A 15,734-nucleotide genomic window follows, 5' to 3' on the forward strand; every position below is an offset into this window, starting at 1 on the left:
GGAAGCGAGCTTTAAGATCATGAAATGCAACCATTAATCTGGCACTGCCAAGTCCACCACTAAACCATGTCCCTCAGTTCCACATCTACGCATCTTTTCAATACCTCCAGGGATGGTGACTCAACCACTTTCTTGGGCAGCCTGTACCAATGTTTGATAGCCCTTTTGGTGAAGAAATTTTTCCTAATATCCAATCTAAACCTCCCCTGGCACAACCTGAGGTCATTTCCTGTAGACAATATGAATACTTCTTCTGATTGCTATGTGTACACTGAAGTAGAGCACTTACAAGGATGGTGTAACCTAAACAGTACCAAGAAAATGTAGATGCTCATCTAAGTAAGTATGCCACGTGGGTACAAAATGCTTTGCCTTAAAGGGTAATTCCAGGTTGAGACTTCAGAGCTTCTTGAACAAAGTTTTTACCATATGATAGTACTTTCATTAAATATATATATATATATATACATATTATGCAGAAAATGCCCTTTTGACACAAAAAATAAGGCAGGTGAGTTATTGCACTAATCATCCTGAACACAGCTTTTGAATGATCTGTTTAATGAAGATTCTGGAGATTAAAAAAACCCTAGATATTTCAAAGCGTGATCTCCTGACGATAAATGAAGATGACAGAATCCATTCTCTACGCTACAATTAGTGCTCGTCTCCAAAAACACCATCATGAATCAGCCTCCACACTTACAACATTTATTTCCAACTCATCTGCTTCCGGGGTTTCTGTTAAGTTTGAGAAGTCCTGATGTCTTTTAAATAAAGAAACAAAGGGCTTGAAATACTTGAAATAAATAACGAGCAATTTCTTGACATGTTTTCACATATATTTTACAATCCAAATGCTTTTAATATGAAATGGTTTATAACTAGAGCAGGTTTTGAATGTTAATCATTAGCATATATACAAGGGTGTGCAAAAGCGCAAGAAAAATCCCTGAAAATATATTAGCAATAACCTTGTTCTTGACTCAGTGGTTATTTAACTCTAAAGAATCCCTACCCTCCATTTTAACTCAAATACTTTGATTACTCTTCTGCTGTCATGGTGGAAGACAGATATGAAGACTATAGCTACTAGTATTACTAGAGTATTATACTTTTTTCTATATATATATTCTTCAAAATGATGACTAAATTTTTAATCCCAAAAGCGGTATTTTGCAATTCGCTTGAATTTGGGAATCAGCATTTTTTTTCCAGGGCCTACTGACACATCTGACGATATTCCTCTTGATTTAAATACGGGAGTGAAAAAACTCCCCAAACCCTAGCACCTATTTTCTGGAAAAGCTTTTTTTCTGCAGCTTTTTCTGTTCAAAATTCCCATCTGGGACAGGACAAAAATTCCCATCTGGGACTAACGTACCGTGAGATGTGTTAGCGTATCTGTGCTGTTCTCCGTCCCTGCAGATGGGGTGCTACTGGTCATCACAGTAAGCCCAGTGCTCCCCTAGGAGCTTGGGCTCCCTGTGCGTGTGAATACTAATCCTATGGCACATGCCCAGTACGCCCAGACTTTTTAAAGGGAATTCTATTCGTTACATGTACACAACTCCTATATACCAAAGACACGGGAGCCCTAGGCTGGGTCCATAGTAGCTCCACATGGAAAGGCATCGCTGGTCATTCTTTCGCTTTGCGCCTCCCCACTCCTATACGAAGCTCCGTTGGCAAGCATTCTCACACCAATGTGTTAAAGGAATGAAACATTAAAAAATGCACAAATTAACCATGCTGATAGCAAATTAATGCAAATAAATGCAAATTCAATGCATTACCCTGGCATGGCATGCTAATGAGAAAACAAGTCATTTAGTCAATCAAGGAAAAATGCAAATAAAAAATATCCTTTTCTACGGAGCTTTGATGCAGAAGTCTAAAAGACATTAAATACTTCAACTGTATTTTGAGGGCATAAATTACTATTTATGTAGTTTGCAATAAGAATATTCTACCCTGTGTTTTTATTCCTTACAAACCTGGCAACAGAAATACAACAAAATGCATTTTCTGCTTCGAAATGCTGCAGAAAGGTATTTTTCACACTAATGTGAAGTTTGAAACTTACTGCAGAAAAAACCCCACACAACTAAAATGTCCCCGCAGGATACTGTGTTGAGAGTAATTTTGCAATTTTAACCTTATCTAATGCCAAATGGTACGACCAAGCAGTTTGTACTTCTCAAAAGCTAACAAACAGCTCATCCTCCTAAAACCTGCTGTTGCAAACAATATTTGCCTTTTTCAGCGAGTGCACCTGAGGACCAGGAGTACGGGCCAAGCGTCAGACGACAAGTTGCTACAGAAGATCCGTTGCCTCCGTGGAAACCATTTCACAGATGTTTTTGTGGATTATAAACACCTATTATTAAACACACCGCATACCAAGAAGGGTCAGAGCCCAGTGAAAGGTACTGGCCATCACCTGCAGTCAGAAGCAGGATCAAGGGATGTAATCAAAGTTTCATCATTAATTGCTGAAATACCAGGACTGACTGAAGCAAGACACCGACACTGTTAAACACCACTATGCACAGCTGCTGTAAAGCAGAGATAAGAACAACAGCAGATACTATTCCTTTCTGAAAAGTACGTTTCGGGTTAGGGGCTAAAAGGTACCACGAATTACTTGCTGCTCCATTGAGCTTTTCACCGTGATCTGCTAAGCCTCTTCTCTGAACAATTTAGGATACACTAATTACTTTGTAAAACATTTGAAAAGTAGCCATCTGAATATTTTACCATCACTGGTAGATTGCATTCTAGACTTCTGCATCTAAAGAAGCAGAAGCAAATACTTCTATGTCAAGAAAAGCACAAGCAGTTTGCTGGAGAGGCCTTTGCCTTCCTATTAATCTAATACATTGTGGACCAGCAAAATTATACCACACTAAGATGTTAAACAGTGACGTTCAATCAGCAGCTATGACACGCTTAACCCAAACACTTCTCTCTGATCGTATTTTGAAATGAATGGAAATGGAATTACTGCTTTTTAAAGAAAATAATATACTTCCTAGTAGACAAACAGTCACTCCCTAGACTTTGTTATGCGGATTATTACATTCTCAAGATCTATGTTGCTGTCTCTACAATACCTGTAACTATGACAAAATACATGGCATTTTCCCTATAGTTGATCTGTCAAAAGTAGAGATTTTTAAGCACAGAAGTGAACCCAGTGATGTAAAAGGGGATATTCAATTACTTGGAATTAAATATTCAGCGGAACAGAAGCCTAAATTTTTCTCTACTCCTGTGTCTCCAAGGGCTTTGCATTCTTTGCAAGTTCAGCTTTCTGATTTTTATTACTACTTGGTATTTCCTAGAGATTTAAACAAATGACCATTGCTATCTGTCTAGTACTTTCCATTTAGTAGAAGGAATAGCAATCAAAATTTGCATTTGGAATCGTCTTATTTCATCTGCCTGAAACAACACAACGTGACTGAGCTTTCCACAGTCTGACACACATTTTGTCAGACAAAATAAATATTGTGGGTTTTGATGGAGAAATGGAGGAATGCTCAAAGACCGTGTTTAGTAATGTTGTTTCATTACCCGCCATCTGTAATTATGCTGTATGTACGCCAGCACATTTCTTTCTCTTCCTTGGTACCTTCCTCCCAGCACAACTACAAGTAAGGGCGGGGGAGGCTCTTTTTAGGTAGAATAACTTGAAGATCCAGCAGCATTACACATTTTCCAAGGTCAAAAGGGAAAGATAATGGAAAAAATAGTCAAGCATTTTAAAGCTGGCGTAATTCTATAAAAAGGGCTGTGAATTCATGGAGAGAAGGAGATGAACATGCTGTTCACCTGTAGCTCTGCAGTACAATTTTCATATCAAGTGTTAATGACAGGTAACCTCCCTAGAGATTTATTCATTCATTTTCTTCCAGGTACAGCATATTAGCCGAAGACTTTTCTGCACAGCCACGCTGCCATGATGTGAATTACAATTAACGCTAAGCAGCCAGGGGTTGTTTGTTAGATTATTAGAGCCAGTGAAGCTGAATGACTCATTCTATGCTATTTACAGAAAGGAGGCAAGCAATTCATCACAGACAAATGTTAATGATAGGCTACCTGGATCCCTATAGAGGAACGTCGACTCTTAAGAAACTCCTCTGCTTTGGAGACTAAAATGGCCTTGTCACTGGTTCGTATCGAGGTGCTCTGGCTCTCGGACGCGTGGCGCTGCGCAGCCGCAGTTTCCAAGGCGAGATTCATGGCCTTGTTACTGTCCAAACTGTCGGTGGAGTTGTACATCCCTCGCCCGTCCTGCGGCCACGGGGAAATCCTCTGAGTCCGGCTGTCATGATATGCGTCCTGGGTGGATTCTGTGCTGCTCTGTGCCGTGACTGAGATCAGTGGCTTGGAAGTGGTACGAGGGGGTACCGGTGGCGGTGTTTTTTTGTAACTTGTGTAAGTTACAGCTATGGAAAGAATTTTAAAAAAAAAGGGAAAAAAAAAAGAGAAATAAAGATTAACCTGCTGGAAACTTCTCAACAGAAATCACTTTAACATTAAGATTATGCTACTTAAAAATGAGGATGGTGCAACATAGCGCTTTTTTGTGAACTTCACTATTAGTTGAATGTGTCTCTCAGAGTCAGAAGGGTATCCACAGCAACATTTTATTTCAACCAGGAAGCAAGGGGTGGAAATGGGAGTCCCAGACTACGGTGAAGATGAAAGAGTTAGTGAGGATTTGTGTGTGTTAAGACTTGTGCTAGATGGGTACACACTGGGGCTTCTGAGGTTGTCTCTGTATGGGGTGAAGCTGATAAGAGAAATAAAGGAATATTTCTTTTTTCCTCTTGTTATCACCTGAGTTGTGGGCTCCGTATTGATACAGTGTGTTAAGAAAGTAGCATCAACATACTGGAACAAAGTATTATTCAGAAACTTCTACTTTATGGTATGCCACACTTTAACCTTTAAAAATACTTCCAGGTGTACTGGCTGGAATTAGGCAAGATTGGCTACTTACACAAGAAGTGTATGTTTTAAAAATATCCACAATACAGTTAATAAAAGGAAATTCCAGGCATGCAAAAAATGTTACCATATATGCAAAGGTACTAGATACTTGGACAACAAGCAAAACCTGCAAGTAATACCAAAAGCAGTGACTTTTTATCCATTATTCTGCAGTAAGCCTTAAATGCTTAGAACATACATTGAAGGGGGATTACTTAAATGTAGAGAATATGGAAATATAGATATAAAAATGGGTCTGAAACACTGGGAGAACTGGATACACATGAGCAGAACTAAGACTTTTAATCTGATGAGCAGGGCAGGTCTGAGGCTGGTTTAACATAGATTCTGTCTTGCAGCAAAAGGCTCAATAGAACATCCAAGAAAGGCCTACAGATGCAGAATTGTGCCAATACTGTTTCCTTACAAAATTTTAGAGATTTCAGAGAGATAGATACTTAGTCATTAATATCACACAGCTGAATTTTCTTATTGCCTAAGCCCAACATACATTTTCAGTACTAATAAGAGCATTTCTGTTATGGAAGTGTTTTTTTCACAAAGCACAGAAACACAGAATCACGGAATGGCAGGGGTTGTAAGGGACCTCTGCAGATCATGTAGTCCAACCCCCCTGCCACAGCAGGGTCACCTAGAGCAGGTTGCACAGGAACGCGTCCAGGCAGGTTTTGAATGTCTCCAGAGACAGAGACTCCACCACCTCTCTGGGCAGCCTGTTCCAGTGCTCTGCCACTCTCAAAGTAAAGAAGTTTTTCATCATGTTGAGATGGAATTTCCTGTGTTCCAGTTTGTGCCCATTGCCCCTTGTCCTGTTGCTGGCCACCACTGAAAAGAGTCTGGCCCCATCCCCTTGACACCAGCCCTTTAGGTATTTATAAGCATTGATGACATCCCCTCTCAGTCTTCTCCAGGCTAAACAGATCCAGGTCTCTCAGCCTTTCCTCAAAAGAGATGCTTCATTCCCTTGATGGTCTTTGTAGCTTTCTGCTGGGCTCTCTCCAGCAGTTCCCTGTCCTTCTTGAACTGGGGAGCCCAGAACTGGACACAGTACTCCAGATGTGGCCTCACCAGGGCAGAGTAGAGGGGGAGGATGACCTCCCTCGACCTGCTGGCCACACACTTCTTGATGCACCCCAGGATGCCGTTGGCCTTGGCCACAAGGGCACGTTGCTGGCTCATGGGCAACTTGTCCACCAGGACTCCCAGGTCTCTCCCTGCAGAGCTGCTTTCCAGCAGGTCAGCCCCCAACCTGTACCAGTATTTGGGGTTGTTCCTCACTATGTGCAGCACCCTACACTTGCCCTTGTTGAACTTCACTGGGTGCCTCTCTGCCCAACTCTCCAGCCTGTCCAGGTCTCGCTGTATGGCGGCAAAGCCTTCTGGTGTGTCAGCACATATAATCACAATTCATAAAATTAGCAACCGATACAAAAATGCATCACGATATAGCTTTCCATATTCATGAACAGGAAAATCAAGTCCCATCCATTTCTTGTATAACTGCAGGAAGATAAAGAAAAGTATTATGTTTTCCTGTATCAATAATGCTGAAGTAGGATAACGTATATGTGCAGAGACCAGGGTAATGAATGACTTAAGGAAAAGGTTTGCCTTTTTCTGGTGTTGTTAAATGCATTGGGCATTGCAGCAGTGGCTCAGGTAACCTTGGAACTGGGGCTGCTTGAGCCCCAAAAGGGATTCTACAAGAATTCCTCTTCCCATTTTACACATATAGGCTGATGAGCAGCCAAGTTAGAAGGAGCGACTCTCCAGTTGTGCTTTTTGATATAAGGCTATGCTGCAGCTCTCTGGAGAGAAAAGACCAGTTTAGGAAATTTGCTAATACCTAGGACTGCTGAGCCTGTATCACCAGGCTAGCCTATGGGAAAAGGGAGCCTAGAGAAAACTACTCTTACTTTTTGATTCTCATTAATCATAAATAAAAGGGTGATCATAAAAAAGAAAAGAGAGCGAGGCAGAGCTAGGAAGTGAAAACCTTCATTTGAAGCACGTTGTGAATTACTACTGATGCCGCTCAATTCTGATAGAGATTTAAAGAGAGTCTTGCTCTGAGCTAAATTGCTCTAACAGAGTGAAACACGTGAGAACATGCTCTTCAGATTCTGAGACTGGGTGCTTTTTTTGAAGTGCCGTTTTGTTGTCCTATCACCAATCTTATCTCCTGTCAGTTTTGTAACCAGCAGTTAAGAAGAAAGAAAAACCCAATATTTTTAAGATGCTTTAGGCAATACAGAAAGTTCACGAAAGAAGGGAGAGGCTGTAAAGCTTGGAAATTAAGACACTGTCTTATGAGCTCGAGCAGTAGCTCTAAGGAACGTTTCCACTAAGAGAGTTGCCATAATACTGCTCCCCCGCCTTCCCCCTGCAAAGGCAGATGCAAGTGATCAAAGTGCTGGGAAACATTAGAAATAGAGACAATGGGGTGAAATAGGGTGAGTGAAATCCACAACAGGAAGCTATTTTTACCTGTAACATAAGACAGGTTATCACTGCTATAACTAATTTACTGTTTTTTACTGTCTGTCTTCATGCAAAAGAATAGCAGTGAATAATGAAACATATGGTAAATGTGATAATGAAACATCACAAGCACGTATATCCCTACTACTCAGGCAGCAGATCTCTCCTCTGTCTAATGAATATAAATGTTAAACTTCTGTTGCAACTCTTCAGAGCTAACTTAATCTTCATTTACATTTCTAAAAAAGAAAAATTCTCCTTGTCGCAAAGCCAAAACAGTCACTTTTTTTTTTTTTTCCCCCTAGGATTGAGTATTTTATTCTGGAAATTTCTGATTGTCTTGGTGGAGTGACATGTCTTAAAGCCACCAAGTATTACAGTTACTGCAGTATTCTGGCAAGCATTTGATCATGGGCACTAAACAGGAGTTAAAAAACCCACAGATGTTCAGCAAGGAGAAGAAACCAGGAGAAAGACTGAAAGTTCGTGAGAAACTGGCTACATATTTGCAGTGAAATACGGCAGGAAGAAATCCGATTAATTTCTAAGCTACAGTCACAGAGATCAAATGTTGAGCAGGGAATAAAAAAATCCATCTCTACACAGTTAATGAGTTCATATCTGGAACAACAGTTTCAGAGCCACAGAAATCTGGGACTAATTGGAGACTGTAACAAAATCAGGTAAGAGGATGGAGGTGTGAATTTGCGAGGCAAATCTTGCGACCAAATTCTATTTGCTTTCATCACTCAAGCAGTTTTAGTGAAGTAAATGGGATAACTTAGATGAACAATGTGACCAAGACTTGTCTTAGATAAACTTGGTATGGGTTGCTGATTTAAGAGATGACTGAATAGTAGATTAGGGGCTTGTTAAAGGAGAAAAGTAACCCTGTAATCCATAGTTTACTGTTCATGCATGGTTTTAGGTGTCTAATAAATAAGTATTGGCTTAAGGTCTGAGGCGTGAAATTTTATGTCACCTTCAAATTTTTTTCCCATTAATTATTATGTCTGTGAATGTTCCCATTATCAACAATAATGTCTTTTTCTATCACATCCAATTCTCGGCCCTAGCAGTCGTGCGTACCACATATCATATATGGGAGGAAACATTTTCTTTTCCTAACAGAAAATTAACTTCCTTTTTGTTTATCATCCCCTTCTTAAGCTGATGGACAAGAGCTCCTGTCAGTTTTGCATCATTCGCTACGTTGCAAATTTTATTAGCCTTAGTGGTTATTAGTTCAAAGAAAGCACATAAAACCTCCTCAGCGCTGCTTCATGTGTTCCCCAGTTTTTGGTCCGTCATTCTATGAACTCCAGAGCTGGTTTTGCCGCCCCCGCAGGGAGGGCTGGTGCTGGGCAATGCAGCCCCAGGGCACCGAGCGCTGGGCGAGGACAGTGCCCGAGTAACTCCATCCAGGGCACTGGTGCTGGGAAAAAGAAGACTGGGATGGAGGATCCTTGTCTTCCGGACAAGCTGGGTGTCAGAGCCAGCACAGCGGCCAGGGATGAAACACAGGGCAAGGACGGGGGCGTGAAAGCAGAGCACCACGAAGGCTGAGCTGTCGCAGTGTGACTTTAGACTGATTTAAATGGTGAACTTCAGCGGAAGCAGCAACATGCTTGGTGTTTTGCCCAGAGAAGCTGTGGATGCCCCATCCCTGGAAGGTTTCAAGGCCAGGCTGGATGGGGCTTTGAGCAGCCTGGTCTAGTGGGAGGTGTCCCTGCCCGTGGCAGGGGGTTGGAACTAGATGATCTTTAAGGGCCCTTCCAACCCAAACCATTCTATGATTCTATGATATAAAACATCGGTCCTGGATAATCTTCTGTTTTTTCCTGTGGCTCACATAAGATGACCATAGATTTCTGATTTCTTTAGTTTTCTGAGTAGTTTTGGTATCCGTATGCTGGGCACTCTGGATATTTCTCTCACCAATCCTGTTGCTGAGCAATGAGGCCCAAGCAAAGCAAAAGCAACAGCCTTCTGCCATGCTGTTAATCAATTTGTAAAATCTCTATCTGCTTTGAAATGCAAATAAAAAGAAAGTAGATGGCACAAGAGGTAAATATCTCTTTTTAATGTTTAAACTAAACACAGAAGGAATTACGAAAAAGAAACTAAATTTTTCCTTCCAGTTGTATTCAAAGGCTATCTTAATATAGAAAGCTGAATTTATTTTTTGCCTTTTTTAATAAAGCAGGAAAAATATCTTTTTGGAGCTCATAAGAAAAAGCCTATCTCCATCTGCTAGCTTATGATCATCAACCAAAAATAATAAAAGAGGTAAAAAACTGTTCTAATTCTAAACTATATGGGTATTTGAGATTTCCATTTGAATCAAAGTATTAACTGTTCAGGTACTTGCCCCACTTCAACATAAACGTGCAATAAATTCCACTGGATTTTCCTTTAAGGAAGGACATTGTTAGAGACATGGAGAGAAAACAAAATGGTTCTGTGCTGCTTCATAGCGGGCTAGACTAAACGATGATGAAAACCAGGTATAAATTGTTTAGGAGAAAGGAGCAGGTAGCAATGCAGCATAACGTGCATTAATTTGTCACTCAGGCAGGAAAAAAGTGTAACATGTCAATTTGTTTTTGTAAGGATCATTGCCTTTATGTAAAGACTGCAGAGCCCATTTATGCCAGCTCCAGTTATCTTCTCTTAGCACACGACTTACATTTGATACCATAACCACCAGATGACCCTCACACATACACGATTGCCTATCAGTGCTGAATTTGGCACAGAGATGGCTACAAGTGACCTGTCCTGTAAACCGCATTAATTTCTCTTATGCCCTTTGTGATCCCAGACAGGAAGCATCAGTCAGAACCAGAGTATCAGGCATTATGGCGATACTGGAGAGTAACCATGAAGACAATCCCAGCCCTGGAGAACTGGCAATTTTACAGTTTGTACGCATACAATAGCAATCCAAGGGAAGTTTCCTGATAATTCATAAGTAACAGGATTATTTTTTATTTAATTGATATCCCTGGAAGAAGAATATCCCTCTTAATCTACACTGCATTGGACTAAACTTGCTTAAGGTTACTGTTGCTACAGCCATAGAAATAAGTCAGTTACTCTGCCCATATTTCAGTGCCAACACAGTTTGTACTGGAAATAAAATGACTAAAATAATTCAATTTAGATATACCTTCAGGTTATCCATAGAGATTCACAGACAAAAGGCAGAAGGAAAGACGTGATATATTTGATGAAATATCAGTGGCCGTAGGTGACATTCAGAACACCTTTCAAAAGGCAGCCTTTTAATAAATCACTGCTGTTGGTCCATTTGCAAGATAGAGTCACCTGAGGGGTTTTTACAAATCAATATAACCACTAAGCACTTAGTCAAAATAACATTATTTAGGCTGAGATCACAAAGTTAACTGGATGATGAATTTACATGAAAGCACCATCAATTAAAGGAGACGGTTGTCCCTTATGAGACACGGCAGGAGTAAACTGGATTTTCTGTTTTGTAAGGAGGTTTATTCAGAAGGAGGATAATTACTCTTCAGGGAGTGTGGAGTTGCCCTGGAGGCAGAGCTCCCAGGGGCATGCGGCTGCAGGCAGACAGGGCTTCTCTGAGGAACCACAGCACCGAGAGAAATGGTGCAGACTCCCAGGCTGATGCTAGATCTTCTGTTTTGCACAAGGAAGGTGAATGCTAACCCTGACACCATTTCAGAAGAGGACAAAGAGACCGTAATTAAATCTAATCCTGTATGAAAAGAGTACTCGGTTATTGGTATAGTCTTCTGACCATCACAAACTCTGTTCTAGCCAAAGGTTTTCACAGTCCCAACTAACATGGCTGTCCTTGAAATGCCCTGAAATCTCTTCACTGTGCTCCATCACGGTCATCAGAACCTCTGAGCTACTCTTAAAATAAAAATGTACCTATGGATCCATAACAGTTACTTCTGAAAACAAAGAATGATGAACATTAAAAGACCATTAAGAAATCAAAAGGGACTTCTGAGAAAAAAATCTCAGCCACTAAAAGAGTTTATTTCCCACAAAAAGAATGAACTCTCTGATGATTTTTCTACCAAGCCATGGATGTCAAAAATAAGAATACAGGTCCCTATTTAAAAGAGATTTTGGGACATATCTTTTTATATATGTCCATTGTCAACTTCCATTATAGACAGGTCTCCAATGCCAAACATAATTAAAAGGAGACTGTAGCGTCAAACAAGCCAGTTTAATTTTTACAAAGGAAATCTGGCTTTTCCTAAAGTCAAATTCTGAAATGTTAGACAGGGGTTTCCTTCTTAGATCAGTAATATCTTTAAAGTTCAGTTGTAACAAGATGATTTAGAAATTCTTGGGTTTGACATGTGTAGCCTCTAGCTAATTAGTTAAGAAAAAGTAATCAGCAAGAACAAGGGGAAAAGGTTAAGGTAAATTAGTCTGTTTGGATCCAAGTCTGCTGTTTTCACTGTGTGCCACCAGTGACCACCTCAAAGACCTACACTGGTGATTTGGGGTCTACTTTCTCTTTTCATTGTCAGAGCAGTATGTGCTCAGGCTCGGCACAGGAAAAAATGTTTTGCTCCACTACCTGACCCTAGGCAGTGCTAACTGAAGGTAAAAGCAAGTCATAGAATCTTAGAATCGTTTAGGTTGGAAAAGAGCTTTAAGATCACCGCTTCCAACTGTTAACCTAGCACTGCCAAGACCACCACTAAACCATGTCCCTGAGCACCACATCTACACATCTTTTAAAAAACCTCCAGGGATGGTGACTCAACCACTGCCCTGGGCAGCCTGTTCCAACGCTTGAGAACCCCTTCCATGAAGACATTTCTCCTAATTTCCAATCTAAACCTCCCCTGGCACAACTTGAGGCCATTTCCTCTTGTCCTATCGCCTGTTACTTGGGAGAAGAGACCGACCCCCACCTCTCTCCAACCTCCTTTCAGGTAGTTGTAGAGAGCGATAAGGTCTCCCCTCAGCCTCCTTTTCTCCAGGCCAAACACCCCCAGCTCCCTCAGCCCCTCCTCATAAGACTTGTTCTCCAGACCCCTCACCAGCTTCGTTGCCCTTCTCTGGACCCGCTCCAGCACCTCAATGTCTTTTTTGTGGTGAGGGGCCCAAAACTGGACACAGTACTCGAGGCGGGGCCTCACCAGTGCTGAGTACAGGGGGACGATCACTTCCCCAGTCCTGCTCACCACACTATTGCTGACACAAAGTCCTACAAAATACTTCTCAAACACACCCACTTTGCACTTAAATTGAAACATCGGCTCTACGTGAGTGTAGGGCAGGTGAGGAAGACACGTCACGTTCTTGTACAGCCCGGGCTTCTCCAGCCCTTTTCTTTGCTGCTCCCTGGACAGTTGCATACTTTTGCTTGCTGCTCTGCTAGTGAAAGACCCTGTAACTTCTGAGGGCTTTCCATGTTCTGGAGTTTCTCCATTTGAAAGGTAAGGAGAGTGGTTTTTTGGACTGTAAGGATATTCAAACCTTGCAGAAATAGTCATTAAAACTTACCGATGTCATACTGTGCTTGAACTTCAAGAGAGACTTTTGTTTTTAAATAAATTAATTATTTTGGTTGAATCTGAGATAAATTTCCCTCAAACATAATCAGAGAGCTATTTTAGTTATTAATCTAGCTTCCTGCTTCTTCCCTTTTTTTATTCAGCCCTCCACAGTGAATCCTAGCCAGTAAAGGGACCAGGCAGTTTCTCAATAGATGAGAGTCTTTTTGAGCCTGGATGTCCGTGAAAAGAACCCTCTTTCTTGCTTTCCAGATTAAGCAGTATGAAACAGCTGATAGATTCACAGTGATATATTTGCGAGGTATTTTCTTGGAAAGACTGCCTACACCCAGATGCCTTTTATTAGCACAGTTTATCTGTTGGTCTGCATTTTATTTAAACTACATAACCCAAAGCTTTGTCTGAGTCGTAGATATCTATAACTTCTAACCTTTTTTCTTGATGGGTCATTTTGCATGTATTAAGTTTAGGTAAACGTGGCTATTTGTCACACCCTAAAGTCAGATGCTAATCGATGGTCTCGTGTTGCCATAGTCTATGGGGGCAAAATGCTGCATTTATCCTGTGCCAGTTTTTTCAGTAGGGTCTTTTAGTAACAATGAATTATGGCATACCTTCAAGACATACCCAGTATTTGAGAACTATAAATGGGAATCCATCTCACCTTACATTAGTCACTTAAAAAACAGTCATCCAAGTCTAAGTTAGTTGTCTGATCTCTTTTAGAATTACTGGGACAAAAATAAGCAATTCTGGGGGCAATTCTCACCCATCTTAAATGCTTATTTTACCAGGAAATGAATCATCCTGTGCAGGTGCCTACTTTTCTCTGTCAACCATAAAGGGAATCAAGGACAACCAGCTCAGATCAGGACATCTAATTTTGAAATGCCTATAGGGGTGAGACAAACTCCAGCCCTGTGACAGCACTGGTAGGGCTCTGGTATGCACTGGGACATAATTTCTCTTGTCTTGAAGGTGGGAGCTTCATCTCCTCTGCTCCACATCCCCTTTGAGCTGTCTGTTAAAGCAAGCCTGCCTGGGATTTGCCTACATTAATGACTGAATCCTAATTTCCTGATCCTTGATCCCTTCTGCTGGAGCTACCACACAGCAGCTAGTCATAGTTTGGCCCAAGGTCCCTTTGTATCTCCACAAAGGTGTTAAAAGCAAACCCTCTGTACTTCCGTAGTTATTAAATTGATTGCACAGTTTTGGGCGGGCGCTGGGCTAGACCATGCTGTTAATCCCACTGAAGTTGTTGATATTGAAGTCAGTGGAATATGACCAATTCATGCAAACTCAGGATCTGGACCATTATCATAACGTATTATTGACATCGGCAAGATTTGTGCTTCTTATATATGACTTTTAAAAAGAGCTTTTCAAAATAACATGTCACCGAGACACAATGCCATATGAATCCAATATAAAATGCTATTTTTTAAGCAGCACCTGTTTTTGACATCTCTCTGCTTAAACAGAATCTATATAGCCCTTGAGAAAAAAGACCGAAATCATTAGCATGACACGTAACCTCAATCAGAATTTACTGGGGTAAGGTAAAATTACTGGGTGAGTTTTTTGGCTTTTTTTTTTTAAATCTTTGTGTGCATCAGGTGAGACTCAATATTCAGAGCTGATCCTTTTAGGCTTAAGTTCTGTACATCTATCTGACTTTGTACAGGAAACTAACAATTAAGTGGAAATGTGACCACTAAATTTGGAAAAAGCTGGACTCTTAAGTACACACTGCAATCTCCCAGGAGGAGAACAGCATAAATGGAATTACTGTAATCAAGTCATTCAGTGCGTAAGTCGTTACCTCCATATTGAGGAAACTTAGGTCTGTAGGCAGCCCATGTTACATAAACGATAAAATCTGTTTTGACAGTGTAATTAATGTTAGTCTCAAAACAGAAATGCAAATCAAACAAGACATCAAGGTCAGAAACTGTAAGCCTTTGCCAAAGTTAAAAGAGATGTGGGCAACACAAACCTCATGGATTGCTGATGGACTAGTTACAAAGGGTTCTATTTTAGATCAGTTAATTAGTGAGAAATTATAGCCTAACCAGCATCCTGTGGATGGCAAAGCAAAGTGCTGACAGCTGTTTTGCTCTTCTCAACAGTCCCTATGTGCCTCCAAAATACTGAAGTTCCATTAAAAGAAAAAAAACACCTCAGTTTTTTGGTTGTAGGAAGGAAAAATATACCTTTAGCTATACGCTGTTTCATTTACAGAATATATGTGCAGCTTTTCAGGAATACAGATTGCATTTGTCACATCATCAAAACAGTAAGAGACAAAAAGAGCTCCAAAAGCTAAGAGTCACTCTTACTGGGCTACTCTTTTTACATTGAAATAAAATAGAAAATTTGAAAACGTTTTTCAAACGTTTTTACACTGTTGCTGTAATTCTGTACTTAAGAAAAAAATAAATCTCTTCTTGAACTCCCACATACCCTTATCACTCAAGTCAAATAATTTCCGTCAGCCCCCTAAACCCACTCACAGACATATTATGTAAGCTTATCACTGGTTTTGTTTCTATATTATTTTCTATTCTCATTCTTACAGTAACTATGTGCAGCTTGCGATTTTCTTTAACTTTAAGGAACTAAACTCAATAGGATGAGAAAAACAATTTGATCGCTTAACCTTAAGGAAGCGTTGCACAGTGGAATAAT

At 40.6% G+C, this 15,734-nt stretch overlaps 1 protein-coding gene across 1 annotated transcript in view; it reads right to left on the reverse strand.

Moving 5' to 3' along the window:
* Window positions 1–15,734, reverse strand: part of DLGAP2 (DLG associated protein 2) — a 467,238-nt gene that overhangs the window by 25,768 nt on the left and 425,736 nt on the right. Inside the window, exon 9 of the mRNA XM_054195364.1 lies at window positions 4,108–4,457. Coding sequence (XP_054051339.1) covers window positions 4,108–4,457 — 350 coding nt within the window. The remainder of the gene's footprint in view (window positions 1–4,107; window positions 4,458–15,734) is intronic.

Source organism: Rissa tridactyla, chromosome 3 (assembly GCF_028500815.1).
Source record: "Rissa tridactyla isolate bRisTri1 chromosome 3, bRisTri1.patW.cur.20221130, whole genome shotgun sequence".
Lineage (NCBI taxonomy): Eukaryota > Metazoa > Chordata > Aves > Charadriiformes > Laridae > Rissa > Rissa tridactyla.